Source organism: Salminus brasiliensis, chromosome 4 (genome assembly GCF_030463535.1).
Source record: "Salminus brasiliensis chromosome 4, fSalBra1.hap2, whole genome shotgun sequence".
Classification (NCBI taxonomy): Eukaryota; Metazoa; Chordata; class Actinopteri; order Characiformes; family Bryconidae; genus Salminus; species Salminus brasiliensis.
The window spans coordinates 18,892,470-18,913,043 of record NC_132881.1 but is presented as its reverse complement, the minus strand read 5'-3'; the positions used below and the strand labels follow the sequence as shown (position 1 = coordinate 18,913,043).

Here is a 20,574-nt window from a genome sequence, read left to right as displayed (position 1 = left end):
AAATGATGCACAGCCAGACACCAGCTTTTGGCAGCGTTCCTGAGAAATCTTAGCCAATTCCTCATCAGCAACAGCCTACAGTTCACTAATATTCATGGCATAATGTGCCTTACTGTAAAAACAAATCTTAGTACCTGCCACCAAATCTTGCTGCAGGTATTTTGCAGTTACTGGAGGGTTTTTGACCACCTGCCTCCTCAGGAATCTAGTGGCATCCAAGGATAGTTTCCTTTTGCAAACTATGCTTTCAGCTGTATCTCTAGGCCCATTCAGTGCCTTTGCTCCTTTTTAAAATCCTTTTCCTTGTTTGTACAAGGCAATTACGACAACTCCCTTGAGAAATATTTCTAACATGCACTTAAACATTACAGGTATTTAACATGTTTTATCTCAGGCAAACCTGATGCAACAAATAAATGCCCTTTATTTGCCACGTGATTTGTAACTGTATTCTCTATTGAGGAATTCTATACAGGGGCTGAATAATTTTGAAACTGGAGTCATCATTAAAAGTGGCATTTTGTGTTAAATTTGTGTGTACCAAAACGTGACTTGTACCATTACACTCCTATTAATGTGTGGCATTCTTTTTTTGCCACACTATGCACCCTTATTTTATACCTCTGTAAATCTACCAATACTGGCAATACCTGCTGGACTAGGCTGTCCACTGTGAAAGCTTTGTATACATAGGAAGCTTGACTCTTGCTACCCCGACTCCAGATGACCATATGTCCTGCTGCGTACAGCTCCTCTTCATATTCAGCTTCATCAGTTGTAACAGTGGAGCCCTTCCTGAGCTGCCAAGATTCCTGTCAAACAAAGAACCACTTATAGACACTCCCCACATTTCACCTCTCATAAACTGAAGCCTTGCAGATAAGTCATAAAGAATAGCAGAGCAAAGCATTTACACTAAGGGTTAGCTGGTATTGGGCTCTACTAGCACAATATTACATACAGTGCTCAGCATAAATGAATACACCCCCTCCCCTTTGAAAAAGTAAGATTTTAATCTTACTGAACACAAGAACAATTTCCAAAATTTAGGCAAGACTGATTTTCATATAACATTTGTTTAGCATATAACCATTGAGGGGAAGTTAATAATATTATTTTTAGATCTTCAGTTTTACCTAAATTTGTTAAAGATTAATACACCCCACAACACAAATTACTTAATTATCTAGTGTTTTGTAAGGCAATGATTTTAAGGACAGCGCCAAGTCTTCTAAACATGGAATAAACAAGCTGGCAACATACTGAAACAGCAAACTTTCCAATCTTCAAAAAGAGCCTCTTTTAGAAACCTCCTGGATGCTGTATGGAGAATGATGCTCAACTTGTCTCTTCAGAAATCCCAATGGGTTCAGATCAGAAGACATACTTGGCCACTGAATCACTCTCACCCTGTTCTTCTTTAGAAATGCAACAATGGCCTGGTTTTAGATCATTGTCATGCTGGAAAAGTAAAAGACAACCAAGGGCACGGAGTGATGGTAGCATCCCCAACACCAGCTGCCCCCACCATGTTTCACTGGAGGTAGCATACATTTTTCTGTATTCCTTTGCGACGCCAAACTTTGGCTTTGCTCCTAAGACTTTCATTGGGGTGTGACTAATGTTTGCAACATGGTCTTGAATGCATTTGTTAAGAAAAGTACTTGTAATCCATCAGGAATACAGGTAATTATATAGATTAAACATCATTAAAGATCCTCATGGTTTGCACAGAGGGTAGGGCTAGTTTAGGGCTAGCCCAGGACTAGTTTTTTTTCCCCCCTTTAACTCAGCATGCTGCATAAAAACAATACTATAAACATTACTTTCTGGACACAGATTATTAGTGGCATCAAATATGACCGTTTTTTTTTTCTTCTTCTTCTGCGTCCTTTCCGAATTCTCTTCATTCACGGCCATTGGCTCATTTGTGAAACACTCTTGCCATCTCTTTTTAAAAGGTCATTTTCCTTTAGTTCACTGGAGGTTGAATCCAGAGTTGATGCTTCACACAATATCAAAACTTCATCAGTAAAGCAAAGTTTGAGTTAAGGTAAGCTTGTTCTAGGAGTTTACTTCACCTAGCACTGATGATTCATGTTTAACCATATCTCCAGTTGCAAATGAGTTTCCAATCACCTTTATTCAACTTATTCGGTCATGTCTAAGACTAATTAAATTACACCTCAGAGAATGATGTTAAGGACAATTTGGATTAAACTATTATTATTATTATTATTATTATTAACGGGCACATCTGTATGATCCATGAAGGGCAAGGGCCCAGGTTACAAACAATCCCGTTTTTGGGTTAATCGAATCACCGGAACATGTAGCTATGAAGCTCTTACGGGAAGCCAAAACCGTGTGTGTGAGTATGTGTAGTGTAGTACACAATAGTTCAGGAGAGGACAGGCTACCTTCTGGCGCTCTTGGAGGCTGACCTCCTGAAGCGAACCTACGAGTCCGGCCGCTCCATCTGAGGACCAGAGCTCTGAGGCGGGCTGCAGCTGGCGCAACTGGAGGTTCACGGCGTTCGGATGATTCTTGCAGTGCTCACGACCGAACGGGACAAACGACTGCCATTTCCCGGCGGCTATCATTGTGGCTCTCTCTTCATACACGTTCGACATGAGTTCCCAATATCAGCATTATTTCTACGAGAGACATTAAAACAGTGAGTAACGGACGTACAGTGGCTAACTCGACTGGCCTTTTCAACGTTAGCAAGCTAGCATAGCATTAGCAGAGGAGCTATCAAACCATGGTCTCAAGCAAACCTGGTAATAACGAATAGTCTAGTTCTTGTCTCGGAGTCCGTTCCTTTCCTTCAGTTGACACCTACAACACTAAATTGTGAGGATAGTAAAGCTCAGCACAAAATGGATTAAACGCAGAGTTAGGCCATAGGAAGCAAGTAAACACACATTTTCAAACGAACGCGGACATCTTGCTATCCCGTGATACTTGGCCAACGAGCACAGCCAATCACAGCGACAGACGCAGCTTCGCTAATCTTAACACGACCGATACGGAAGACAGTGCATATTACATTGAATCAGATAGTTTACACACATGTTATATACATCTAAATATCTGCACGGCGACCAACAACATTCTCTTCTTCTTTTTCCCGTTCTCTTCTTTGGACAGTCACTTGTAAGCTAGCTAACACAATCACTCAGAAATCATAATCAGTTGTTTATTTATTTAATGTTAACGCTTTTATCAGTCAATATTGTATATGTACATAAGAAGCAATATTATAATAACAATATTATTTCTTAAATCAAGCTCACTTAAAATGCTTTTTCATTTTAGTGACGTTTTCTATGTTCTTTTTTCTGAGGCAGAATAATAATAATATCTTTAATAACAAACAAAAAACAATAGTTTCTTAAGTTTTAAATTGGTGGGGCTTTTTGTTTGTTTGTGTTTTGGCATTGCAAAGGAATACAGATTGGTTGTCTTTCACTTTTCCAGCATGACAATTATCCAAAACACTATATTATAAGGTCATTGTTGCATTTCTGAAGAAGAACAGGGTGAGAGTGATTCAGTGGCCAAGTATGTCTTCTGATCTAAACCCATAGGGAATTCTGAAGAGACAAGTTGAGCATCATTCAACAATTGTTTCTTAAGTTTTAAATTGGTGGGTTTTTTGGTTTGTTTGTGTTTTTGTTTTGTTTTTAATCAACATAAGGTTAAAATTATCAATACACCTGCTTGATGATTAATTCAGTGGTGCTGAAAATTCCAAAATGTCTGCCAAATATAGCAAAACATATATATATGAAACAGTGGTCCTTTGTCACTGTTGCATACCCCAAACTGATTTGTGAAAGACTTTATTAGAATCCATTGTGTGCCTGCCTATTGGTGCTGATTGGATAATGCTGCTGACCCACAAAGCAAGAGAAAACACACCTCAGATCTTGGTACACACTGGTTCATGCCATTTCGTTCAGTGACCTTTAACAATACATGTAGGTAAACCTGGAAGCCCTGCCCCTGATCACTTTACTGTGCTTCCAGAAGCTTGTTGCAGGCTATGTGTATGTAAACTTCTGACCACAACTGCAGGAACAAAATAAATCATACTGTAAAACTGTCCCATAGTCTTTGTCCATCTCACATATTTTCAATTCAACAAATAAAACAAGACTGTCCACTATAATGTGCAAAGGTATGGTCTGCTTACAGGATGTAAACCTAATTGAATGAGGTCAATTTATTCAGTTTATTTTAATATGTTAATAATTATCTAATAACTAGGGGTCTTTCAGTCATTCCATTTATTTTTTCTGTCTTGACAGCACTCACGGCAGACATAGATCTACAGCAGGACAACAAAAGATGTACACATGTGGACAAAATTGTTGGTACCCCTCAGTTAATGAAAGGAAAACCCACAATGAGATGCCACAGGAATAACTTAAATCTTGAATTTGAATTGACAAAAGTAATGATAAATATAAATTCTATGAAAATGAACAAATGAAAATCCAACATTGATTTTGAACCATGCTTCAACAGAATTATTTTAAAAAGTAAACTCATTAAATAGGCCTGGACAAAAATTATGGTACCCCTAAAAGTAATGTGACCAAAGGGACATGTTAAATCAAGGTGTGTCCACTAATTAGCATCACAGGTGTCTACAATCTTGTAATCAGTCAGTGGGCCTATACACAGGGCTACAGGTAGTCACTGTGCTGTTTGGTGACATGGTATGTACCACAATCAACATGGACCAGAGGAAGAGTTGTCTCAGGAGATTAGAAAGAAAATTATACACAAGCATGTTAAAGGTAAAGGTTATAAGACCTCATATCATTTCCAAGCAGCTTGATGTTCCTGTGACTACAGTTGCACATATTATTCAGAAATTTAAGATCCATGGGACTGTAGCCAACCTCCCTGGACGTGGCTGCAGGAGGAAAACTGATGACAAATCAAAGAGACAGAAAAACTTAAAGAGATTAAAGGTGAACATCAGTGTCAGATCGCACCATCCATCGTTGTTTGAGCCGAAGTGGACTTCATGGGAGATTACCAAGGAGGATACCATTGTTGAAAACAAATCATAAAAAAGCCAGACTGGAATTTGCCAACTTACATGTTGATAAGCCTCAAAGCTTCTGGGATAATGTCCATGGACAGATGAGACAAAAATTTAACTTTTTGCCAAGGCACATTGGCTCTATGTTCACAGATGGAAAAAATAACACTGTCCCTACTGTGAAACATGGAGGAGCCTCTGTTATGTCATGGGGCTGCTTTGCTGCATATGGCACAGGGTGTCTTGAATCTGTGCAGGGTACAATGAAATCTGAAGACTATCAAGGGATTCTAGAGAGAAATGTGCTGCCCAGTGTCAAAAAGCTTGGTCTCAGTTGCAGGTCATGGGTCTTGCAACAGGATAATGATTCAAAACACACAGCTAAATACCTAAGGTTAAAATTATAAATACACCTGCTTGATGATTAATTCAGTGGTGCTGAAAATTCCAAAATGTCTGCCAAATATAGCAAAACATATATATATGAACAGAAACAGTGGTCCTTTGTCACTGTTGCATACCCCAAACTGATTTGTGAAAGACTTTATTAGAATCCATTGTGTGCCTGCCTATTGGTGCTGATTGGATAATGCTGCTGACCCACAAAGCAAGAGAAAACACACCTCAGATCTTGGTACACACTGGTTCATGCCATTTCGTGCTTTGCTGCATATGGCACAGGGTGTCTTGAATCTGTGCAGGGTACAATGAAATCTGAAGACTATCAAGGGATTCTAGAGAGAAATGTGCTGCCCAGTGTCAAAAAGCTTGGTCTCAGTTGCAGGTCATGGGTCTTGCAACAGGATAATGATTCAAAACACAGAGCTAAATACACCCAAAAATGGCTAAGAGGAAAAACATTGGACTATTCTGAAGTGGCCTTCTATGAGCCCTGACCTAAATCCTATTGAGCATCTTTGGAAGGAGCTGAAACATGCCGTCTGGAAAAGGCACCCTTCAAACCTGTTTGTGTGCGCGTATATGAGAACGGGAGGACGACAGAGAGGATGTGAGATTGAGAGTAAGTTTGATTTGTTTGTGTTCAAATCAGTCTGCGTCACCTGGTGACACCTGCAGGTGTCTGAGGGGACAAAGGAGAGTCACGATTTCTCTGTTTAACCAAAAATCTGTTTTGCTTTTCCCAGTCCGGGAACAGCCAGGCTGCAGTTAACAGCATGAAAACACAGAGAGTCGAAGTGGTCTGTCATTTCAATTTGACCTTGTTAGCTGTCATTGTCTGTATGTTTTAGATACGCATAGTAGTTACACTGTGATTATATGCTTTATTAGCTGCTTTATTAGTGTATTGTTGTTCACAGCTCTTTGTAAAGGTTACAATAGCTGTTGTAGGTTGTGTGCTTGCTAAAGTATCAAGTGTTCTTATACTGCTGTAGAAGGCATCCACTTTAAAGATGGTATGATGCTGGCTTACATCATTTGGGTATATATTAAATCCATGCTTGCCTCTACAAGTAAAATGTTTACTGTGGCACTGGCTGCAACTCAAAAGCATGATCAATCCACCTGCATACTCAGCAGTTGGAGTGGTGTTCCTTTCATGACATTCTGCACCCTTTTTTCTCCAAACATACCTTTGCTCATTGCATCCAAAAACTTCACATGACTTCTTTGTAAATTTCAGCAATATTGGAAACACAGAAAAGGTTTTCTTCTTCAATGCAGGTCATGTTTGTGCATGTGTCATGACAGTAGAACAGTGCACCAGCACTCCAGAGTCTGCTAAGTCATGAAGAGCTTCTACAGTCAAATCTTTGCCTTTGACTTGTAATCCTACAAGAAGTTTTCTTGGTCTTTCAGACCTCAACTGGACATTTGCTGTTACTGTTAACTGGCATTTCTTAATTACATTATATACTGTGGATGCAGCTAACTGAAAATACTTTGCAAGCCATGGCCAGAGACCATGGTAAAAGGTCAAACTTTTGCACACTTCTATATGTTTATCTTAAACAAACAGGGGTGTTTTTCTGGAATTAGGCCTAGTCATGGATTATTTCCTTCAAAATTCCTTGTAGGCCAGGACTAGGACTAATTTGTTGTTTATTTTCTTAATTCAAATTCTAATCTTCTAGAGTCATTAAAGCAGTATAATGCTTAAATTGTTATTTCTTGCTCCTGGACTCCCCCTACAGTCAGAAAGTGGGATTCACACTTTGTGCCACCCCACAAGAAGGACATACTTGCATGCATTTGTTGACAAGCTGAGATGCGGTAAAGAAAAGCATGTGGACTGACACAGAAAGTAATATTACAAAATCTTACGTAGCATTACCTAGTTCCCGCAAGCACTGTTCTGCCTGCTTCACCAAAGTTACATAGTACAGTAGCAGCGTTCCCGTGCCCAAAGTGAAAGATGACATGGGCTCCAGTCTCCATATTACATGTTAGTGGAGCTTCAAAGTGATTTTGAAGATAATGCAAAAAAATGCTACATAATGTTGCTTTAAACATTTGATTCTGGATTTGTTGCAGAATAATTTCACAATAACAAGTTTTATCCTTATTTAATTAAAGGAAATTAAGCCCTATATAGTTATGTATGTGTTAATACATTGGCACAGAAAATATGTATGGCCATAATCATTCAGTGATACTTTTCATCATTTTCATTAGCATAACTACATTAAGCAAGTTTGGTGTCTTGTAGGATTTAGTCTAATAGAAGCATTTACAAAATAAATAGAAGTGACCTAAGAACTTATCCCTGCAAGATTCCATGTTATATCCTACTAGACTACCAATAATTGCAAGGAAAAAAGAACCATCTGAAGACTGTTCGAGTTTTCCAACCTGTCTAGGAAGATCTAACAGAACCATAACTGGTATCTACCACTCCTTTACCATTATTACTGTTAAAAAATTCAGAAGACAAATTTTAGATAGTAAATAAAATGGCTAGATTTACATTGTAGATGTTGCAATCCTCAGTTAATATAAAGCTCCAGCGTCAGGTTACTCTACAATGAACTAGTGTGTGAAAATGTGTCTAAAAGCATAACCTACCTTCACCATGTGCTGACTTTTTTCTTTCATTTACCAATTATCTTGCCCCTCCCTAGACAGAGTGGAGTTGAGAGAATGTGTCTCCATCACGCTCATTTTATTAGATTATTTTTCAATAAGGCTCCCCCCCTCTCACATATGGCCTCTGAGTCGGGTCTCAGTGTTTCAGAGTGTGTGATGTATTATTGGATCCAAGCATTTGTATCCCACATACTGCGTCAGAAGAAAGCAACATAACTTGAAATGCAGTGTACAGGAAAGACAGAGACTAGAGACAATCAAATTATCTTCCACCTATGAATAAATAGGTCCTCTCTTATTTTTTACAGGTTAGGATGGGGTGAGCGACACAGCAAAATTTAACATTATGATCTTCATAATCCACAATATCCATCAGAACAGGGGTGTAATCATCACGATTGATCATTTTGACATCCATATATGCCAACTAATGCCAGGCTCACACTTGGCAGATTTAATTGTTAATGGAAGAAAAACCCATGGTCACAGAAATAAACTGAATCTGACAAAAGTAATAATATATAAAAATGCTATAAACATTAACCAATGAAAATCAGACATTGCTTTTCAACCATGCTTCAACAGAATTATTAAAAAAAATAAACTCGTGAAACAGGCCTGGACAAAAATTATGGTACCCTTAACTTAATATTTTGTTGCACAACCTTTTGAGGAAATCACTGCAATCAAACAATTCCTATAACTTCTGCACCTTTCAGCAGGTATTTTGGCCCACTCCTCATGAGCAAACTGCTCCAGTTGTCTCAGGTTTGAAGGGTGCCTTTTCCAGATGACATGTTTCAGCTCCTTCCAAAGATGCTCAATAGGATTTAGGTCAGGGCTCATAGAAGGCCACTTCAGAAAAGTCCAATGTTTTCCTCTTAGGTGTTTTTAGCTGTGTTTTGGGGTCATTATCCTGTTGCAAGACCCATGACCTGTGACTGAGACCAAGCTTTCTGACACCGGGCAGCACATTTCTCTCTAGAATCCCTTGATAGTCTTCAGATTTCATTGTACCCTGCACAGATTCAAGACACCCTGTGCCATATGCAGCAAAGCAGCTGCAGAACATAACAGAGCCTCCTCCGTGTTTCACAGTAGGGACAGTGTTCTTTTCTTGATATGCTTAATTGTTCCATCTGTGAACATAGAGCTGATGTTCCATTTTTGTCTCATCTGTCCATAGGATATTCTCCCAGAAGCTTTGGGGCTTGTGAACATGTACTTTGGCAAATTCTAGTCTGGCTTTTTTATGATTTGTTTTCAACAATGGTGTCCTTCTTGGTTGTCTCCCATGAAGTCCACTTTGGCTCAAACAACGACGGATGGTGCGATCTGACACTGATGTTCCTTGAGCTTGAAGTTCACCTTTAATCTCTTTAAGAAGTTTTTCTGGGCTCTGTCTCTTTGATTTGTCATAAACTTTCCTCCTGCGGCCACGTCCAGGGAGGTTGGCTACAGTCCCATGGATCTTAAATTCCTGAATAATATGTGCAACTGTAGTCACAGGAACATCAAACTGCTTGGAAATGGTCTATAACCTTTACCTTCAACATGCTTGTCTATAATTTTCTTTCTAATCTCCTGAGACAACTCAGCTTTCCTTCGCTTCATCTGGTCCATGTTGAGTGTGGCACCACACCTGTAGCCCTATGTATAGGCCCACTGCCTGTTTACATGATTGGTACACCTTGATATAACATGTCTCTTTGGTCACATTATTTTCATTGGTACCATAATTTTTGTCCAGGCCTGTTTAATGAGTTTACTTTTTAAAATAATTCTGTTGAAGCATGGTTCAAAATCAATGTTGGATTTCCTTTGTTCATTTTCATAGAATTTATATTTATTATTACTTTTATCAGATTCAAGTTGACCATTGTGGGTTTTTCTTTCATTAACCAAGGGGTACCAACAATTTTGTCCACGTATATAATAACTTTCACCGTGGCACAGGCCATGATTATGCTACCATCTAATGACCATGTTAAAACCTAAATGAACTCCACTATTACCACTATTAACTATCATTACTCTCATTACTCTTACCATCACTGCTATGACTACATTAAGTTATAGTACACCATGCTTTGTGTTATAATTAAGAATATGTTACACACCTGAGCAGTACACCAGTTTGGGTAGTTTGGTGATTTTTGTCAATAATTTATAAATAGTTCTGGTCAGAGGAGGATGGGTCCCCCCTTGTGAGTCTTGTTTCCTTCCAAAGTTTTCTTCCTCCAGCTCTGAGGGGGATTTTCCTCACCACTGTTGCAGTTGGTTTGCTCACTGGGGGTCTTAGATTTTTCATGTCTTTTTGTGTTGTAAAAAACTACACTATAGCACTATACAACTAAATTTGATTTGATTATCCTCAAATGTTAAAAAAAATGACAGAATTAGTGCAATCCCGTTATCACAAGACAAAACAATGATGGAGCAGAAAATGTTGTATAGATTATGGTTCACATTTACATTATTATGTCACACAATTTTTTTTTTTTTTTCAGAAGCACTTTCATACTTTTCATTCTAGCATGGGCCAGTTGCAAGGTATTGAATCCCATCTGGTGGTCTACTAAGCGTTATTTAATTGTGTACATTTCCATGAATGACTTCTATTTGTGTTTTTATTTTTTTGCTTTTTTTCCTCTTCCCTTTTGGATTGTTTGCCTGTGTTTTGTTACTGGATTTACACACCTCTGCCTCCATTTTGGACTTTGTTTTTGCCTTTGCCCTTTTGGATTGTTTGCTCTGTGTTATGTTTGTGCTTTGGCCTTATATCTGCCTTTTGGAACTGACCTTGACCTGTGTAATGGCTATGTTTATTTTGTGTTGTGTTTATTTTAACCTCCTTTTGTATTTTATCTCTGCAAGCTTCTGAACCTGTTTAGCACATTACAGTTCCCCATACCTTTACACCACCTTCACCAGCCTAGACTGTTGTCCAGGTTTGGTGATCTAATGCCCAAAGCGGCTTTCTCTTCTTGGCTAACAGAAGAGGAACTTCGACATTGTCTTTTGCTGTTGGAGCCCACTTGCCTCAATTTTCAACATTCTGAGATGCTAACCACATTTGTACAGAGTGATTATCTGAGTTATTTTCATCTTAAAACCGAGTCTTTTTGATCTACAGAACTGCCACTCAATGGATATTTTTTTGTTAGATGTACTGGTTTTTCTTTTTGAGATTATACCAATTTAAAGATGTACAGCCACAGACATGAGAAATTGTGTGCATCTAATTTTTTACACAAATGTTTACCTTTGGTCTAGTAGATTACAATAAACAAATGTCTTGTTTTTTTTTTTTTTAGGTCAGGTAAAGTGTTTCCCTACACTATACAGCAAAGTAAAATGTACTTTTAAAGGGAATGTAAAATAACATGCCTTAAATGCACAATTAATCTTGTTAGCATCGAAGGAAATGTGGTTCAGATCTGTGCAGATGGACCATGCGGAGACAAAAAACACCTAATATGATTGGTAGAGCTAAGCAGTGGTCCCAGGAGCATTGCTCCGTAGACCTTGGCTTTGATTAGAGCCTTAATGATCTTCTGAAAGCATCATTGGACCTAATATTCTCTGTATGGCCAGAACTACAGATGCAAGTTTACAGCATTAGTTGGAGATGCACTGAAGGGTTTGCTAGTTGATCAGTTGCAGGACTATTGGGTCATACCAGAGTCATGATTACCATCAAGATTTCTGACAGTGGTTTCCAATATTAGTCCCAAGGGTTTAAGTCCTTGGACAGACAATGTAAGGGCAATGTGTCTCACGCTGTGACCTAGACACACATACATTAACAATATTTTATTAAAATATGAACAAAGGTTCATCTTCATAAATACATTCCTAAAAATAAATGTCCCTGAAATGTTTTGACTTGGATAATGGTAAAAATGTAAACAAATTGTGCCTACATCACTATGAAGTCTTTACAAGCCTAATAGGCCACAAGCAAATGTAAATTGAGAACTGCGAAGAAAAGGTGAGTGTAGTGTTTGTTATCTTGTGTATAATCTTGGCTTGTTGTTTGATTTTTTTTGGTTGCTTGGTTGTTTGTTCACTTGGTTATGACCAAGTTTCTTGTTTAGTCTTGTCATTGTCTACTTTGGTTGCCCTTATATTTGTGCTCTTCTTCATTGCATCTTGCTCCGTTAACTATCACAAGCTCTGGCTAGTAAACCTATTATTACATTTTACTTCTGCCAGAATCTGGCTTGTAACTACAAGATTAACTCTACAAAATACTTTGCCATCATACAGATAGTGGATATTAAGGAGCTACACAATGTGGTAAGTCTAGGGCTTTCATTAGATGGACTAACTATTCGTCTGGATCAGTGCAAGCATCTCCAGTGCCACAATTTACCACCTGTCTTCGTTATCATAGAGATATATGTTTTATTTATCATGAATGCTTTTCTTAGGTTATGTCATTAGTGCTGAGGGAGTAATTATGGATGATTGGAAAATGAATGTTGTTGCTAAGTGGCCAATACCCAATTCTATTAAGGAGTTCCAAAGTTCAAATCAGGTTCACATCCAGAACCCATAAAGCCCTTTGTAGAGAAGGTAAATGCTTTCAGTGTTGGATTTAGGGCTGTCCTAATATCATGGTGGACCATGTAAACTTTAACTTCTAGCCCACTTTTCCCATAAACTGACACCTGCCAAGCATATGTATGGCATAGAAGATGCCATGCCAGTTACTTGCCAAGAAGTTGGCCTTGGATGAAGACCATTATTAGCTAGAGGGTGCAAAACACCAATTTCTCATTATTTAAAATCTGTAAGAAACTACAATACCTCTAATCTGTTAAGTGACTAAATTCCTGTCAGGCTTGTTGGTCCCTGTTTTTCTCACAATTTTTTCACTACTTAACATACTTATCGTCCAGGATCTCACAATACTAAGGCTGATGCATTGTTCCATGTGTGCGACACAGAAAATAAAGAATCTAATGATCCCAGACCTAGATCTGAATAGCATTTATGAAGCAAATTTCAGTAAGTTTAACTCCCAAGATACCACCCTCAATCTAAAGATGCAAAAGAACAAACCAAGAACTTTTTAAGACTTTATTGTCATGAGAATCAACATGTCAGGGCCCAATACTTACCATGGATCACTCACAACACATACAAATGTATAGATGTGAGGTTACATAATCCTGGAAACTAGGTTTGTCTGTTGACCAGGGTCTTTCGGTTTTCTGAGGGACGTAAAAAAATACTAAAGTACATTGGTTTAGTGCTGAGTAAGGCCAATAAGGCCAATAAGGCCAAGATGTGATTAAAATGTAGACTTTCAGCTTCAATTCAAGTAAAATTAACTGCAATTAGAGCCATACATACTCTTTCCATTTTCACAGGCTCAAAAGTAAGATGTCTTTTTGACCCTTGAATGCAAATCTGTTGTAGTCAATGACCACCTGAAGTCTGAAACCCATGGACATAACCAAATGCTGATTTGCCTTCCTTTTGCTTTACCAGGCCTTTTCTGCCCTCAGTTTTGTCAAGTATGGCCAGTTGGGTTGAGGTCAGGTGACTGACTTGGCCATGTAATTTTTTTTTGCTTTGCTTTTGGGTGTCTTTTATGTTATTTTCTGGATCATTATCTCTCTGTTCTGTGAGGAACCATCCTATTAGTCATTCCACATTTGACAAATTTGAGCAGAAAGTATAGCTTTATACACATCTATAAGCAGTCATGTCATCAATAAACATCAGTGACACAGTTCCATTGGCAGCCATACATCAAGTGGCATTGCTTCTTAAACCCTTCCTGACCTTCTCCCTATTTAAGTTAATCTTGCTTTCATCTGTCCAGTGATTCTTGTTCCAGACCTGGGCAAGCTTTTTAGTATTCAGTTCTTGCCTTTCTGTTCTTGAGTGTTACCAGTGGTTTGCATCTTGAAGTAAACTCTTTATTGAAATTCATTAATGCATCTCTTGTAGACTTGACATTGACACGCCTCTCCTCAAGGGTTTTCCTGACTTTCCTGACTAGATGTTGCAGAGGTGCTTTTCTTAACCAAGGAACAAATGCTTATCTACTTTAATTGTCTTTCAGTGGTCTTTTCAGGCCTTTTGATGTTTCTGGGCTTGCCAGTCCATTTTTTATGTTGTAAGAAACTACTACAGTGGGGGAAAAAAGTATTTAGTCAGTCACCAATTGTGCAAGTTCTCCCACTTAAAAAAATGAGAGAGGCCTGTAATTGACATCATAGGTAGACCTCAACTATGAGAGACAAAATGAGAAAAAAAAAATCAGAAAATCACATTGTCTGATTTTTAAAGAATTTATTTGCAAATAATGGTGGAAAATAAGCATTTGGTCACCTACAAACAAGCAAGATTTCTGGCTGTCACAGACCTGTAACTTCTTCTTTGAGAGGCTTCTCTGTCCTCCACTCATTACTTGTATTAATGGCACCTGTTTAAACTCGTTAAAAGTATAAAAGACACCTGCCCACAACCTCAAACAGTCACACTCCAAACTCCACTATGGTGAAGACCAAAGAGCTGTCGAAGGACACCAGAAACAAAATTGTAGACCTGCACCAGGCTGGGAAGACTGAATCTGCAATAGGCAAGCAGCTTGGTGTGAAGAAATCTACTGTGGGAGCAATAATCAGAAAATGGGAGACCTACAAGACCACTGGTAATCTCCCTCGATCAGGGGCTCCACGAAAGATCTCAGCCCGTGGGGTCAAAATGATCACAAGAACGGTGAGCAAAAATCCTAGAACCACACGGGGGGACCTGGTGAATGACCTGCAGAAAGCTGAGACCAACGTTACAAAGGCGACCGTTAGTAAAACACTACGCCGCCAGGGACTCAGATCTTGCAGTGCCAGACGTGTTCCCCTGCTTTAGCCAGTACATATCCGGGCGCATCTGAAGTTTGCTAGAGAGCATTTGGATGTTCCGTAAGAGTATTGGGAGAATGTCTTATGGTCAGATGAAACCAAAGTAGAACTGTTTGGTACAAACACAACTTGTTTGCATCCAAAGAACACCATACCAACTGTGAAGCATGGGGGTGGCAACATCATGCTTTGGGGCTGTTTCTCTGCAAAGGGACTAGGACGACTGGTCCGTGTACATGAAAGAATGAATGGGGCCATGTATTGTGAGATTTTGAGTGCAAACCTCCTTCCATCAGCAAGGGCATTGAAGATGAAATGTGGCTGGGTCTTTCAGCATGACAATGATCCCAAGCACACTGCCAGGGCAACAAAGGAGTGGCTTCGTAAGAAGCATTTCAAGGTCCTGGAGTGGCCTAGCCAGTCTCCAGATCTCTACCCCATAGAAAACCTTTGGAGGGAGTTGAAAGTCTGTGTTGCCCACTGACAGCCCCAAAACATCACTGCTCTAGAGGAGATGTGCATGGAGGAATGGGCCAACATACCAGCAACGGTGTGTGCCAACCTTGTGAAGACTTACAGAAAACGTTTGACCTCTGTCATTGCAAACAAAGGATATATAACAAAGTATTGAGATGAACTTTTGTTATTGACCAAATACTTATTTTCCACCATTATTTGCAAATAAATTCTTTAAAAATCAGACAATGTGATTTTCAGAATTTTTTTTTCTCATTTTGTCTCTCATAGTTGATGATCTACCTATGATGTCAATTACAGGCCTCTCTCATCTTTTTAAGTGGGAGAACTTGCACAATTGGTGACTGACTAAATACTTTTTTGCCCCACTGTAAATTATTTCTTTGGCCAGTCCTTCTCTTGCATCAACACCTCTTTAGACCCTATATTGAGAGGTCCCATGCAAATGCAAATTCAGCACTTGGAATTAACTTCAGATTTCCTATCTTCATATTTGTCATGAAATAACAAGAGAACAGGTCATGAAACTGCTTGTCAATTAATTACCTTTAAGCCTATTGAAATGTACGAAGGGACTATGTAATAAATGTCAGTAATGCTTACATGGTTAATGAGATATTTTTGTTAAACCCCTTGATGTCCACAGGTCACATACTGACTTCACTTCAGATTCATTGTATTGGTGGATAGAGGTAAAATTGTGCTATGTCACATTTTAAATAAGTGTAGATGTTTCCAATAAATGGTTGAGTGACTTGTGATTATAGGCAGTTATTAAAACTACAAGTTAGTCAGCACACCAATAAGGCATATTTTGCTTCCATTTATTAATTAATTTGGTAATATACATGTTTTTCATCCTCTGTGAATGCCTTTGAGTGAACTTCACCCTAACTTTCAACAGCTTGATGCTGTAAATCGTGCTTGACATAATAATCCAGTGCTGCCAAATATGTTTCCCCAACTAAGTATTTATATAACACTCATATACAACAATTGCACTGAATCTGTAGCATCTTATTCCAGTCGTGGGACAAATGCATCATTGTTCATACAGTCTCCACACTCACAAGCTCTTCTATCTGTCGTGCTGATTTATTGTAGTCGGCCCTACTCTTTAACTCCCCCATTAATCACTGTGTACAAAAAAGCCCAGGCCATGGCAAAGAGCACGGTAGATGAAATCATTTGCAATGCTGTTAAGGTCACTAGCTGAGTAGTGACTGTTTCTGCGGAGGACTGCGTAAAAACTGACTCATCATGGAGGCGTGTCCACTCCTAAAGCCTCCACCCGAGCTCCTCACTCAGCACCAATTTCTGTCTCAACCAATTTGTTATCAAATCCAGGTCCAGGAGGCCAGGAGCTCTGTAATGCAGAGGATAACAGTGTCTGGAAACCGGGTGTGCCATTCACTACAGTAGAGAGGCACCTGCGGGCAGGTTTCAACTCCAAACCAAATTTAACACACCCCATTCTGCCATTCAAGAATAATTTTTGAAGGCAGTAATTAAATGGATCAGGTGGGGGTGAGTGGGGTTGGATCCAAGTCTGCGGAAAGGTAGCTCTCCAGGAATAGGGATAGAAAACACTGATGTATAACATATATATGCTTCATTCATAACAAAATATTTACACAATGTAAAAGACAGTGTTTTTTTTTTTAATTGGGGGAAACAATTAATAAATAAAAAGTGTGTCTGAAAGTGTGCTTTTACGATAAAACGCACAACACACACATTGCATAATCATAGCAATTGTCTCCAGGGGATTTCAAGCCTTTCTGCATGTCAGGCCCAGAACAAACTCTGCTTTAAATCATAACAGTGGAATAAACATGTTTCCCCATGGTTCAGGCCCTAACGTATTTAATGCTTGCAGTGATTCTATTAGCATGGTGATTGAGTCAGGGCTAGGATGGAACTGTAACACAGCAGTCTGGTGTGAGCAAGCCAACCCAGAAACATCCCAGATCCTCATTAGGAGACTCTGCAGAACTTTGCAGATATCCATGCTCATCACACCACAAAAATAATAATAATATTTGTGTGACGTTCTATGCCTAAACATTTGCAAATAATATGTAAATTAACTGCCATTAATTATACTGACCCCAGCTAAAACTGCAGATTTTAGCCTGAATTTGTAATATTTTTTTTTTCATCACCTAGGGGCAATTAAATACAATTATTAAATAATAATTTAGATACAATACAACAATAATGTTTAATTAAAGTGTGTATGGTGTATTTATTTTGTACAAGAAATAATGGTTTAGAGTATATAGTCTCTAAACAGGGAATACATTTTGTAATACAATTTAACATGTTTTGATACTACTTGATTTCAGTATTTTGACATGTAAAGCTGGATTCAGCCATTTGGAGCATCGCCAGACAGCAATAAATTATTGTAGTTTCTGTGCAGAATATCATGTTTCAGAATGTTGAGTTTAAACAACAAATATTTCTGTTTTCATTTTGAACTTAAATTGATCACTAACTTTCCCCTTTTCCCTGACTTTAGGTTTTAGCTCTTAGGTTTGTAGCTTTGGAATATAAAATAGCAAGTTTAATAACAGTGGACTGACTGGAGACTGGATCTTGTGTTGTGACTGTACAATTGACACACCATGTACATACATGGCATTTAGAAGATGCTCTTATCCAGAGCAACATTGAAAAGTACTTTGTTGTCCACTAAAACATCTCTAGCTAGTGTGAATGAAGGCCAGTACTGAGACCCAGATACAGGAATGCACAATGATACCTAGGTACAGTGATACATACTGTTTCATAAGGACAGGAGTGTACAGTTAGTGTTCTTGAAAGACATGGGCTTTTCAGCCGATGTTTAAAAACAGCAAGCAACTGAGCTGAAGGGCCATGATTGAACGGCTCTGGTGCATCATGCATAGCACACACAAGAAAATGCTAGTGCAAAACAAGAACTGTGTAGACAAACACTAAAGAGTGCTATAGTCTTAAACAGTTATGGCAGTACATATAGTGTTATGTTAAGTATATGTGCTATATGAAGTATAATCAGAAGAATATTATATCAAGCATATGAAAATAATTAACATGTGTGTGAGGCAATGCATTCCAGAATAAGCAAATCAGAAGGAATCCTTTTTGCGACTTGCAGATGTTCATTTTCCTGCACTTGGTAAATAAATACAAAACCCCTAAACTGGAAGCACTCAGGTGCTTAGCGAAGGATTTGTCTTATTTACCTTATCTTTATCTACCTATTTAAGGTTTAAAAAGCCATCTAGCATCAGGCTGTGGAGCAATGGAATTGGATTTTCTGTGGCTCTGTCCAGCACTTTTGGGATTGGTAAAGTGGTGTTTGTGATCTCACTGATGTTCTTATGTCTGAATGTAAACAAATCCAAATCTATTTAGAACGTAAAGAGAAAAGATTAACATCATTGTCCATGCTGCAATAGATATGGATGATAGAGATTAAGTTAAAAGACTGAAGTATTCATTTAACACACTATTCGATAAAAAGGTTCTTTACACTCTAGGCAAAAATATAGTTCTATGTGGTAAAGAAAATATTATTAGTTATGTGCTATTTAAAATCATTTTTAACATATTTTAAGAAGAGTTTTTTCTTATATATATGAAGACTTATTTAACTATTGTTATTCCCCACAATATAACAGCAACCATTCATGATCATATATTTAATAATTTTCTAAAACTTCTTTTAAGAACTTTTAGAATAAAGCAGGTTATCCAGTACCAATAACTAACTATCAATAACTAACTAATAATTCGCACCCACATCAAAATCAAGCCTTGCCCATAACAATTCTGATTTAGAAAACAATGCTCTCTCACATAAGACCATGAAGACAGGGTCAGATATGGCTCAAATTATACTTGTTAAGTGTATGAAGGGAATTTGTCTGTTATAGGCAATGAGAGAGTAAAGCATATATAACTGCCTTACACAGTGTTTGTACTCGTCAACTGCATTCGCCTTCGTTTATAACAGAGCTGATCACATAAGTGGGAGACACCATCTTTTTTACATGGAGGAAACAATGGGGCAAAAGGAGACAAAATAAATACATAGAGAGACTGACAGGGCAAGGGGGATATGCCAAAAAGTATGCAGACACACTTTCATCATCCACTTTAAGCTGAACACCCACTGCTGATACAGGTGTGCAATTACACACACAGCTTGTATAATCTCAAGAGACAAAAACATTGCCAGTAAAATAGGACACTCCAGAGCAATAGTCTAGGATCAGTACATTCAATGCCAAGGCTAGATGTTTAAAAAGCCATCTAGCATCAGACTGTGGAGCAATGGAATTGAATTTCCTATAGCTCTGTCCAGCACTTTTGGGATGGGTAAAGTAGTGTTTGTGATCTCACTGATGTTCTCATGTCTGAATGTAATCAAATCCAAATCAAAGAACAGTTAGAATGAGAACCTATTGTATACAGTTCTTTAAGGAAAAGTATTATTTATAAGCAAATCATTAAAGCAGCTTCCACAATTGTTACAAGTCATGAAACCTTTTTTGGTTCTATATAGAACCATTTTACTGAGAATGCACACATCAAGCAAAAGTGCTGTATATGGTACTTAAAAGTACATAAAACTTAAAATCCTTGACCAAATATATAAACACTGTATGGTGTTAGGACCTTTTTAAAGTTATTTAAAGAATCATATACACAAGGGTTGGTGATATAATTGTGATACATGCTGTAAATTGCAGTAGTTACAGTTCAGTGTTTTGCTGTGGAAAGTGTTTCTTAGGAGTATGATAAACTTAAAGTCTGTGAGTAGAAGATGCTACACAGCTACACAGAAATATTTATGCACCCAATTGGTTCTTTGACATGTCATGGTTCTATCTAGATCCATTGCCTTTCCAAATGTACCCTTGAGAACCCAGTTTTAATGGTGCAGGTCAGTATAGTTACTTTACTCACATTAAAAGTGTATAGGGATCTTTACAGAAATTTCCCCACCACTCCCATTTACACTCTTAATAATGAAGGTGATAGAAAGGGTTCTTTGAGTGATGCCACATAAGAACCACTCTTGGTTCCCTAAAGAGCCTTTTTTTTAACAGAGAT

General features: G+C 38.2%; 2 protein-coding genes across 4 annotated transcripts in view; one reads left to right on the top strand and one right to left on the bottom strand.

Moving 5' to 3' along the window:
- The window catches only part of anapc1 (anaphase promoting complex subunit 1), a 42,676-nt gene extending 39,728 nt beyond the window's left edge, over nt 1–2,948 (bottom strand). For all 3 annotated transcript variants that reach the window (XM_072677486.1, XM_072677487.1, XM_072677488.1), the window contains exons 1-3: nt 2,781–2,948; nt 2,421–2,657; nt 651–812 (exon numbers count right to left, since the gene is read on the bottom strand). In XM_072677486.1, coding sequence (XP_072533587.1) covers nt 651–812; nt 2,421–2,633 — 375 coding nt within the window. In that variant the 5' untranslated portion in view covers nt 2,634–2,657; nt 2,781–2,948. The remainder of the gene's footprint in view (nt 1–650; nt 813–2,420; nt 2,658–2,780) is intronic.
- Nucleotides 1–20,574, top strand: part of LOC140554459 (arginyl-tRNA--protein transferase 1) — a 320,650-nt gene that overhangs the window by 20,993 nt on the left and 279,083 nt on the right. The window lies entirely within an intron of this gene.